Source organism: Artemia franciscana, chromosome 10 (genome assembly GCF_032884065.1).
Source record: "Artemia franciscana chromosome 10, ASM3288406v1, whole genome shotgun sequence".
NCBI classification, from domain to species: Eukaryota; Metazoa; Arthropoda; class Branchiopoda; order Anostraca; family Artemiidae; genus Artemia; species Artemia franciscana.
The window spans coordinates 12,536,629-12,548,961 of NC_088872.1; the positions used below are offsets into that span (position 1 = coordinate 12,536,629).

General features: G+C 34.7%; 1 protein-coding gene across 4 annotated transcripts in view; it reads right to left on the reverse strand.

The window, feature by feature from the left end:
* Positions 1 to 12,333, reverse strand: part of LOC136031796 (mutS protein homolog 4-like) — a 116,880-nt gene that overhangs the window by 23,597 nt on the left and 80,950 nt on the right. For all 4 annotated transcript variants that reach the window (XM_065711593.1, XM_065711591.1, XM_065711592.1 and 1 more), the window contains 2 exons: positions 8,776 to 8,966; positions 62 to 1,460 (listed from right to left, as the gene is read on the reverse strand). In XM_065711593.1, coding sequence (XP_065567665.1) covers positions 62 to 1,460; positions 8,776 to 8,966 — 1,590 coding nt within the window. The remainder of the gene's footprint in view (positions 1 to 61; positions 1,461 to 8,775; positions 8,967 to 12,333) is intronic.

Genomic DNA, 12,333 nt, shown 5'->3' on the forward strand with positions numbered 1-12,333 from the left:
ACTTATTTGGATAATTAAATTAAAGTAAAAAATCTCTGCAATCAAATAAGCAAATAAATACCTCATTTTCAAAAGTTGAAGCATTTTCTTCTACAGTGTTAGTACTACCCATCCTAATAAGAATCTGATCGACAGGTTTAAAAACAGCAAATTCAGCCGGAACAAAACATCCAATTTGAGCCATCACCTGCAGAGTCCCAACCTGCAACAAGTATGTAGTTTTGCCACCCATATTTGGTCCCGTAATAATCATTCCAGAGGCACTTGCAGACAAAAAGGTGTCGTTAGCAGTCATAGCTACACCAATCGCTTCCAAAATAGGATGTCGCCCTTGCAAAATCGCCACTTTATCTTCAAAGCTTGGGCATAGATAGCGATCTCTGGAGGAGGCAATATGAGCAAAAGAAGTGATTAAATCAATCAATGAAACGGCTTCTGATAAGTTGTACAAACAAGATATATCATTTCTTATTTCACTAAGAAGAGTCTCCAGAATCTTGCTGCTCATCTTATTGATTTCAGCAAGATTTTCACAGCTTCTGCGGTCCAAAAGCATCAGCGTATCCGTCGTGAACGATATCACGTTCTTCCCACGCTGCACTTGAGTAAACTCTGCTGGCAGCTCAATATCTTTGTTCCCTTTTCCGTTGATAATAAGTTGGATATGAAACCCACGAACAGCACTACTGGTCAACTTCAAATTCAGGTTATGTTCATTCGCTAATTCAGCGACATAAGCTGACATGTCTTCAACTATTTCACAATACGCCTTTCTTGAAATATCTAAAACTTGATTGACACCACTTTTGATAGCAAAACATCGTTGTAGTTTCATAGCAGCAGAACCTTTCGTAATTTTCGCATCGTCACTTATGATTTCGGATAAGACTTCGAGTAACTTTTCGAAACGGGTATCCAAAAGATCGTTATATATAACTCGAAATAGAGGACTCATCGCTTCTTTAATCGACTCTTTCAGAGGATGAAGAAGAGTCAGTGCCTGTTTGATTCCTATAACTAAATTGATTCTTTGCTCCACAGCACGGGATGTATCCGACTTCGGGATTTGAATACACCCAGTAAGCACCTTACCCACATCCCCAAAATTGCTTATAGCACCTCTCAGTTCAATAAATAGCTCAGCCTTGCCAAGCAGCTCTTGGACTGCTTCATGCCTCTGCTGAATCAGCCCAACTAGTCTAGTTGGCTGTAGAAGTGAGGCGCGCAGCATTCTTTCCCCTGGCAAGGTTTTGCAGCAGTTCAGTATATTAAATAAAGAGGGTCCTTTTGGGCCAAGTTGAGATGTCACGAGTTCCATTCTTATTGCTGCTTGAGAATCGATAAAAGTCGACATTTCCGCCCCTTGAAATGAAATATGTAGAGACTTTGGAGCGTAATAAGAATTCTGACTGTATTCAACATATCTCCATAAGGCTGATACAGCAGCTAATGCATAATATCTGAAATAAAAATAGGTGAGTCACAATTAGTTCAAAACGATTACGAATTAATTAACGTATTCGGAAAGAAAAAGAGACTGGATTTAGCAACTTTTGGTCTAGTGATCGGTCTTCTTCTTTCTTTTCAAACGCTTTTGTTTAACTTGGTCTGTTTAGAGCAGAGATGACAAAACCATCTCATTTCCCATGTGCTAGCGCTTTCACCATTTTGGATTTATTTTGCAGATAACGACAAGAAGCGTATTATAACTCTGTTCTACAAACACATACGTTGAGTACAACCTCTCGGCAGAACCATTCCTAGAATTGGTGGTTGTAACCGGTTTAAACAGTCTGGAGCCCGGTGCCCTTACATGGTGCCCGGGGCGAAATCCATTACAGCCCCCCCCCCTCCCGACTAAAATATAAGCAACAAAAGCCAAAAACAGTGAAAATTTGATAAAAGTGGGTAACCACCAGCCACAGCAACCCCGGCTGCGACACCCGGGGCAGCTGACACTGTTGCCCCCCTAGGAAACAACTTTTTATCTTGGACATGTAATACTAGAATCTCGACTAAATTTAATTTAGTTGACCCATTTGTGATCATTTTGGAACGAATGCACCGAATCTCTTCTTCACCGTACCACAAGCATAGCCATTATGAGGCAAGTAGCCAAAAGCTCTAAACGTATTTTATTCATTTGCAGTCTATGCTGCTTTTTTCAATTGGTTGTGCATTTTTTTTATATGCTTCATTATGTGACATTTTATGTCTATTTCTAATGCGTATTGAAATTATTCATTTATTCATTAGAGGATTACAAGTGGGATATCTTCTAAAAGCGAATGATAATTAACATGATTTGACAATGCACAAGCCATTAATTACTTTCATTTAAATTTACTTAATAAATCCATAGAGTCGAGTCCATACCATTTGGTTATCGTGTCAACGGACGCAAATTAAAACCAAATAATGTCAATTGAAGTACAGAGGCAACATGACAAATTGAGCACAGAGGGCGGCAGTAGGCCTAGGAGCTAGGAATGTGCAAATATTGGCACAAGGCATCTAAAAGAGTAGCAGACCTAGTTTAGAGGACCAAAGATCGAACTTTCGTAAATTAAAACACTCGCTTAAAGGTATGACATTAACCATACGCAATAGGTTAACTTAGTTAACTGTTTTCAGTTTTTCTGGGTAGCAGGAAAAAACTAATATTTTTTAACTTTGGTGCATTTGGAGATAAAACTGCTTTTTTTAATGTTTTCCTCTTTTGGCATTTTTTTTCACTATTTAGTGAAAACTAAATAGTTACTTTTAGTTACTATTTTAATTTAATTTTTTTTTACTTTTAATAAGAAGTTGAAAAGGCTAAGTAAAAATAATCGTAAATTAAGATAATAATAAATATGTACGGTATAAATACAAATGAATCGACCAATAGACGGTAATAAATATATATATATAGATATAAATAAAGGAATATACATACACACACACACGGACCCACCAAGCCGCCTTAAACCAAGACAGCAATGCATGCTCCTCTTCCATCTTAATTTATACAAAGCCACCCTCTTTACACACTCCCACGAAGTACCCATTTCCCTCAAACCTTTTTGCGACATTCTACCGCCCAGTGGTGTAATTTATTTAACATCTTGGGGGGGGGGAGGCAAAGGTGGAGTCAATTTTCCCAAATCAAGTCAAAATAGAAAAATAAGCCATATAGTACCATAAAGGTAAAGATATAATATAGAAAACTAACCCGTTTCCTTTTAACCCGTAACCCGTTTAACCCGTTTGTATGCTTGAATTATGCAGGGTTTCTTAGTTTTGACAAGATTTTTGAAGAAATTGAGGATTTAAAAATCAAAAATGGGGGATTCCAAATCCCCCATATCCTAAAACCTACTGCGTCATTGTGCTTTACTAAAAACGAATTATAGGTCAAGTATTTTCTTTTGTACTTGCAACATTGAAAATAAAAATTACAGTCAAATAAAATCTTGAACTGCTGAGCTTTCAGCAATTAATGTCATTATATATTGAATATTCGGTTTCTTTGTCTTAGTTCGTTCCAAGTACTGTTCAAGACACATAGAGTTTTCAGGCAGTAGGTTTTAGACTTTAACAGTTAGGGAAGGTGGCAGTAGCCAAACTCTTGTTTGTACTGATTTCTGTCATTTTAGACTTGATCTGCGTTTTCAATTTAATTTTTACTCGTTTTAAGATTTATTTATTCATTTATATTACTACTTGTTGCATGTTTGTTCGCTATGATTTTTATTGGATTTCTGTTCGTTTTGGTTTGTATTTATTCTTTAATAGTATTTCAGGTAGCTTTGGATTTAAATTATTCTAGGAATGTATTTCTGCTGGTCTTAGATTGAATACTTTTCTTTGAAAAACTTCATTTTTCAAAACTAAAAAAAAATAATTTCTGAAGAAGGTTAATTAAATTCCTAAAATAATTTTAAAAATCATTTAAAATTTACTCCGGAATCCCAAAATAATTTTTAAAATCATTTAAAATTTACTCCCAAATTTCCAAAAAAATTTTAATAATCATTTAAAATTTACTCTCGAATTCCTAAAATAAAGACCACCCATAAAAAGAAAAATTGCGAGTTAAAAAAAAGGCGTTGAGTAAGGTGCAAGTCGCTAAAATTAATGTCGTTTGCTAAATAGTTTCTTCTCTGTTTACTTGACTTGTGTGAATTACCTTTATGTAAATTTTACAGCGTACTCTGTTTCTTAGTATTAGGGGCCAAAAACTTTTTTCAGGATTATTAATTAATTAAAGGGCACAACGGAAGACCAGTACTACTCTCTGTGTGGTAATCAGTTTATCTGCTACAGCTATGCATTTTCTGTCATATTCCTAAATAGCCTTGAGGTTGTTACTTAGGACTTGTCCCTTCATCCTACTTACGCCAATAACACGCCAATAGTGTAAATCTATGGTCAATACCGGGAGAAAATGTTCGTTTAACATCTGAGTTATCTTTATTGAAAGGGAGTACTATGAGAATAGAAAGCAGAGGTACTTAAAAAAAAAATATTGCTTTGTAATGTCCCAGTTAATGATGAAGAGTCAGCTAAAAAAGTCTTTGAAAAAGTATTTACTGATGGAATCGGTTTGAATATGGATTTTGAACATTCAGTGATAGACATTAACTGTGAAAAAAAAATTTATCAAAGCTGAATTTGCAAAAAAAGAAGCCCGAATTCTTATATTTAAAAACACTAGGAGGTTGAAAAACAAGTCAATCTTAGAGTATTCTAATATCTTTGTGACGGATGATGACCCGCAATCCGTCCGAGAAATTCGAAAGAAACTGTTTGCTCCGAGATAAAAATTACTCAACAGTGGAGGTAATCGTGATGATGTTTGGGTGACGAAATCAATCTCGCCACTTCTGTGTGTATACACCAGTCTCCAAACACTGAGCGTGTAAAAGTGACTGTTGACAAAGTAAATAAGGATTTTATGGATTCAGTTTGGCTCGTACCCCTCATAGAGTTAATATTCATAGGGGTGGATTTGGAACTTCTGTTGAAGAGTGATATTTTTTCTTTTTCAGTTATTTTCTGTATTTGATTTGTTTGAAGGTTGGGTTGGACGGAAGGGATAAATGGAAGGGTAGTAATAAAAATCTCAGTGAACAAAGTTTTTTGTGTGTTTTTTTTTTTTTTTGTTCATTTAGTTGTAGTTTGGAGAGAGTGTTTGCTTGGTTGTTGCATTTTGGTACTTACAGTGTCTATGGATTCCATTGTTGCTTTTTCTTTCGTATTTCATGTTGAATTGTCTTAATAATAGGCTATCACTACTTGAGAAAACCCCAGTAGATTTATTGCGGATTTTGATGTTATTTTGAGAGATAGTTTTGATGTTATTGGCGAAAATATCCGTGAAAAGAAATCCTCTAAGTATGATTTTATTGTGTGTGATTTTGTTGCAAGTGATCATGTATCCCAGGAGAATGCTTTTTCCGTTTTTCATTTGAATTGTCAAGGTTTGAATTCTTCTTATAATTATTTGGTTGATTTAAGTTCAATAGTAGGGAAAATTGGTGTTATAGGTTTAACTGAAACATGGTTGAAGGATCATTTTGATTCTTTATTGGAAATTAATGATTATAATTTTTAGAGAAAGAACTAAAGAAATCAGAGACACAGTGGCGTGGCCTTCTACTTTAAGTCGTGTCTTGAGGTTAAGGTAAGGGACGACCTTTGTGTTTATGTTGATATGGTGTTTAAAGTTTGGTAATTGAGGTAGTTCTGGCGAATCGAAGTTTTTTTTCGTGGTTGTATATAGACCTCCTTCGGCATCTAGTCAAAACTTTTTGGAGTTAATAGAAAGTCAATTGGAAAAGCTGCCAGTGTCTACAAGTCCATGTGTAATAATGGGAGATTTTAATTTTGATATAACTTTGCCCTAATATTTGCCCTAATATTTGTGATACTTAGTTTTCTTTTAATATGAATCCTTCAATTAATATTTGTACACGGATTACTGAGATTTCTACAACGTTGATTGATAACATTTTTGCAAACTGTACTTATAATGAGTCGTGTGTTATCCCTAATGATGTTTCTGACCATTGTGGAATAATGACAGCTTTTGAAGTTAATGGATTTACGTGTAGGTCTCCAAGAATTGATACTGAGAGATTTTATATATAAGGCTAGAGAATTTAAATTGGTCATTTTGGGTAGTTATTATGCGGTTTCTGAAAAGTTAGATCATTGGTATCAGAAAATAAGTGACCTTTTGAAGGAAGAGTGTCTGAGGAAAAAACATATCCTAGATAGTAGAAAAAAAACAAGGAAACCATGGGTAACGTTAACTTTAGTAAATTCAATTAATTGAAGATATTGCCTTTATAAGTTGTCTGTGATAAGTGATAGTGAGAGTGATATTAGAGCGTATAAGAATTATAAATGTACTTTAAACAAACTCCAGAGGAAGGCTAAAAGGAAATATTATTTTAAGGAATTTAAAAATTGTCAAGATAATCCAGCAAAGACCGGGATGACAATTCAGTCAGTCATTCGAAATAATGCTAGTAAGACACCATATTTAAAATCAGCTGAATGACCCAGGTCAACTTGCTGAAGGAATGACTTCCCATTTTTCCAATATGGGTTGCAAAATAAAGAACTCGATTGAAGTTTATCCTGAGGTTGGAACTTTTAAACAGGTTCTGAGCCCTTCATGTAATATGAGCATTAGGCTTAGAAAAGTAACTGATCAAGAAGTGATTGACAGGTGTGTCTTCAATGAAGAGCAGTGCTGTAGGACCAGATTATATATCTTTGAGGATAGTGTAATCGATTTTGCCCTTTTTTGTGCAAAATTTTGTTGATCTGGTTAATGGTTGTTTTAAAGAAGGTTCATTCCCAAGTGCCTTTAAAAGAGCAAAAATTGTACCATTATTTAGACAGGGTGACCCAAAACATTTTAATAACTATAGACCGATTTCTCTACTGTCAACCTTTTCAAGAGTGATGGAGAAATTAATATTTGTGAGAGTGGATAGTTTTTTTTTTGAGTAAGAATGGATTTTTTTTTCTAAATCAGTTTGGTTTTTGTAGAAGTTATTCTACTGAGGATGCTAACCACTTCCTTACTACAGCAGTAAATCATGGTCTTGATAATAAATTTAAAGTTGGTTCAGTGTTTCTAAACATATTAAAAGCATTTGATACTTGTGACCATTTGATCTTATTGAAGAAACTAGAAAATGGAGGTATTCGTGGAAATGCGCTGCGACTGTTTGCCTCTTTTATTAATGATCGAGTCCTTTTTTGTGAAGTCGGAGGTACATGAATAGATTATAAGGTAAGATACGGAGTCCCACAGGTGTCCCCCTTGGGACCACTATTGTTTGCAATATATGTAAATGACCTGTATTTAGCACTTGGTGGCCTGTATATTGATGTTGAAAGGGCCCAAAGACAACGGAACCCTAATGAAGCTTTGTTTGCGGATGATACATATCTTACTGTGGCAGCAAGAACAGAAAGCGAATTATTAACTATGGCAAGAGGTAGTATGTCAAGGATAGAAAAGTGGATAAGCGTTAATCACCTAAAGATAAATCATAAGAAATTTCATTGGGTATCTTTTCCTAGATCGCCCTATTATTATCCTTGGTTAAAGGAGTTAAATGTTGGATGTTACCGCATTGCGTGTGTACCGTCTGTGAAATATCGGGGTAATAGTAGATGCGAAGATGAGACTCTTATTTTCTCAAAGTACATACAATGTATATCATTTAAATTTGCTCGGAATGTAGGGATTCTGAGGATGTTGAAATAATTTTTCCCTGTTAATATACTTAGATTGATATATTTTTCTATTATCCACTCTTATTTGATTTATTGTATTTCGGTGTACTCATCTACTTTTCAAACACATTTTAAGTCATTACGTGCTCTCCAAAATTCAAAAATTCGGGTTCTTGTTAATTATGATAATAGTATATCAGTTAGAGATAGTTATAAAAAAAATAACATTTTACCAGTTTCATGTATTTTAACTTTTATTAGGCTTTATTTATGTTTGATATATTGCATAAAAATGCACCTAAATGTTTGGTCCGTGCATTTGAGAGAGATGCGCCTGAGTATGAGACAAGGAATTCGTCAGGGATTAGAAAACCAATTAAAAGGTCTACAAGGTCTGCATTTTCGATTTGCTATGTTCTTCGTTCTATATGGGAGTCCCTTCCTTATGATACAGTTCAAGAGACCGATAGGCCAACTTTTTGTGGGTGCTTAAGGACCATTGTTTTGGTATTTATGATATTTATGATTTTTTTTTCTTTTTTTTTTTGTATATAGATAAAGCAGGGAAATAGTCCACGAAAGTGTTGTTATATTAGGTCAGTGTAATACAGGGTCGCAAGTGGTGACTTTTTTTGCTAATTTTTTTTTTTTTAGCTTTTTAGGGGCATCCATTGATAATTAATTTGTTTTGTAGTTTCGAGAATGGCCGCACAAGCCATGAGGCTTTTTGGAATTTTTTTTTTTTGTATTTCTTTTTGTGTTTCTTTAAATAAATTCTCTCTCTCTCTCTCTCTCTCTCTCTCTCTCTCTCTCTTTCTCTCTCTCTCTCTCTCTCTCTCTCTCTCTTCTCTCTCTCTCTCTCTCTCTCTCTCTCTCTCTCTCTCTCTCTCTCTCTAATGGCTTAATCCTCCCCCTCTACAATTTTTGTCTGACTCATAAAAACGTACGAAAAATGTATATAAACAAATTATTAATAGTTTGTTTAAGGTTCTTTCGGTAACTCTTCATATTTTTCTTAGAAAACGAACTTACTTTTGAGAAATGATGTGATGAACAGAGGCACACTTTGGCATTGCAAGCTTTTTTACGTATTGTAAGCCCAACTGGTCACTAAAAAACTTCCTTGGAATGGCATTCAAAGGTACATTTGGAAAGCTTCTTCTAATTGTCTCTGTCAAATGATTGTTCTCTAGGCCATCAGTAACAGTAACAGGTACAATGATCTAACAAAATAAAATGATTAACAAAATAAAATGAGCAAAGGAAATGTATCAAGTATCGAGATCGATACTTTCGAATCTATACAAAGCACAGTCTGTCTTCGCATACCTGGCAATAGATCCTTGCGAGGGTAATACGAAATTGAACCTTTTTTGTTCATTTTTTTTTTATTGTTGAAAAAAAGGAACTCTTTAAACCTTATATTTCTTAGTAGCTAGCTCCTTTAAAGGTATCTTTCTTTTGGTAAACATGTGTGAGATTTTTCGATACTTTCGAATCGATACAAAGTAGAGTCTCGCTTTGCAATATCCGGCCATATATCCTTGCGAGGGTAATATGAAGTTGAACCTTTTTTGTTCATTTTTTTTTTATTGTTGAAAAAAAAAGAACTCTTTAGACCTTATTTTTTTTAGTAGCTTGCTTCTTTAATGGTATCTTTCTTTTGGTGAACATGTTTGAGATATTTCAATACTTTCGAACCGATACAAAGTATAGTCTCGCTTTGCAATATCCGGCCATAGATCCTTGCGAGGGTAATATGAAGTTGAACCATTTTTGTTAATTTTTAATTGTTAAAAAATGAACTCTTGAACCCTAATATTTCTTAGTAATTCACTTCTCGAAGGTAATCTTTCCTTTGGTAAAGAAGTTTGAGATATTTTCGGACTGTATGAGTCTCCTACTATCTGTTTGAGCTCTAAGTACTCAGGGGAAGGAGGAGGGGCTCTGGGCCCGAGCCCCTGAAAACCCACGTTTTCACTTCTTAGTAAAACTACCATCTAGGCATTTTTATCAATACCTCTCCCCCCAATCATTACCTATCTCTCTGTGCGTCCCTGCGTCTGAGTCATCGAATTATCGATGTATCGAAGTATCAGAATCGATATTTCTGTGCCATTTACTTTACTTTTTTTAGAGTGGGAGGTTGGGGTGAAATTCAAGCAGACCTATATTTAATGGGCATGTTATGCGATTTTAGGCTAAAATTTGAGTAGTACAACCAAATTTTGAGTAATATGAACGGAATCTGGCCTAATTACAAAAATCTTGCTGAAGGAATATAACGCTTAAAAGTAAACACTGGGAAGATAAATCACCCTAAATTGAGCTACTATATAAAATGAATCAACTGAAATTATAAAATGGATTTTCCAACATCTAAACAACAGCTAGAACTTTATGCACCATATAAAAATTCACGGTTGTCATCAGATTCCAACTAGCAAAGACTGAGTTTTAGCTTTTGTAGTGAGCGCAATATTAGGTACAGTGGTATTAATTCATATAGATTAGAGAAAGGGAGGAAATTATCTATCAGCGTCAAGAAGGGGGGGAGGTATCAATAATAACACAAAAAAAACATTTTTCAATCAAAAGACCGAACAAATTTCTTTCAAAATGTAGGGAGGGGTGGCGAAATCCGAGGGCCAAAGCCCCTCTGTCCCCTCCTATTGGCAACACTGATCGTCTACAAACACTACTGATAAGGCGTCATCAGTTGAGCATCTGGGAAGGTCGTTAATAAAAACCAGGAATAACAAGGGCGCAAGTACTGACTCTGTGGAACCAAATTCAAAAGAATTAGGAATTAATAGGTCACCATTTAAGCATAAATTAATTTTTTGGTCATACCAGTGAGATCTCAGTAATTCTAATTTTTTACCTCTAATTTCTTTATTAATAATTTTTTTTAGTGGAACATCGTAATTTTCATGCTAAGACCCCTTTGGCTTTTGGCCAAAAAAAGTGCACACCTTGCTTTAAACATTTAAGGAATCCTTAGTGGAACTGTTAATGCTCAGGAGAACTTAGTAAAACCCTGTTTGGTTGATTAATCAAACCGGAATGCACATTGGCTCAGTTTTTGGTACTAGCGAGCGAAAAATTGAAACAAAAAAAATAATGTGGAGAAAAATGAACAAGAAAAAATTAAAAAAAAAAATATCACACCAAACATCCTGAAAAGGTGTAGCTGTCCACTGAAGTTGTAGTTGTCTTTTGGAACAAGAAAAAGCTAAAAAAATATCACACCACACAGCCTGAAAAGATGTAGCTGTCCACTGAATTTGTGGTTGTCTTTTGGAACAAGAAAAAGCTAAAAAAAAAATATCATACCAAACAGCCTGAAAAGGTTTAGCTGCCCAATGAAGTTGTAGTTATCTTTTGGAACAAGGAAAAGCTAAAAAAAAAAAAAAAAAAAAAAAAACACCACACCAAACAGCCTGAAAAGGTGTAGCTGTCCACTGAAGTTGTAGTTGTCTTTTGGAACAAGAAAAAGCTAAAAAAATATCACACCAAACATCCTGAAAAGGTGTAGCTGTCCACTGAAGTTGTAGTTGTCTTTTGGAACAAGAAAAAGCTAAAAAAATATCACACTAAACAGCCTGAAAAGATGTAGCTGTCCACTGAAGTTGTGGTTGTCTTTTGGAATCAATAGACTACCAATGTTTTAATTTTTACGAACAAAAAAAGAGTTAAGAATTTAATTTGTAGTTTTGCACATTAATTTAAACGGTTCAAAGTGGGAAAACTAAAAAAAATGTGATGCTGGCCTAAAAACTACATATTTTTAAAAGAACTAAATAAAAATCTTTGTAAATCACGGCTTTCATATATAAATAGACTTAATATCGGCCCATGGGGCAAAAAACGTTTTTATTTTAATGCCCTTGGTACTTTAAGAGTGAGAGACTTATCCACGATTTTTTTTTTTTGGTAAAGAAATTTTTCGGTACAAGTTTTTTAAAGGATATTAAAACTTCAGCTTCTCGTTTAATATCTAATAAAATGCACCCGATAACAAAATATTCCGTATTTTATATTGAGCCCAAACTTGATGATGTGAAAAATAATGGCACGAAAAATCGAGAAAATTTGGGATTTTTGGGGGGTCAGCCCCCTTCCCCCTGTACAACCCTGAACTTTGTTATATTCATTTTAAGTAATTTCTTCCTTTTATAAGATTGGCATTAATATATATTCTTTGTATTGTGAATTCAGACATTTTAAAACACTGACTTAACGAATCTTTCTTAACCACGATGTAGCCTGACGGTCAGATGCAAAAAGATTGTCAATAAGAGAAGAAGAGTTATGTCTCTGCTCAAGTCAAGGTCATATCCAAGAAAATTAGGGGGTTTGACCCCCCCCCCCAATGTTTGTCCGACTCATAAAAACACAGTAAAAATGAATATAAACAAATTTTAATGCGTTGAAAAATTGTAAATCCCCCCTCGAAAAATTATTTTGTATTTTCCCCCTAAAAACATCCTGGATACGACCCTGGCTCGAGTAACAAATAACTAAGGATAATCGTGTTTTGAAACGCACACTTAGTTTCACAATGGCAAGTAGGCGCGTACGCGTGGG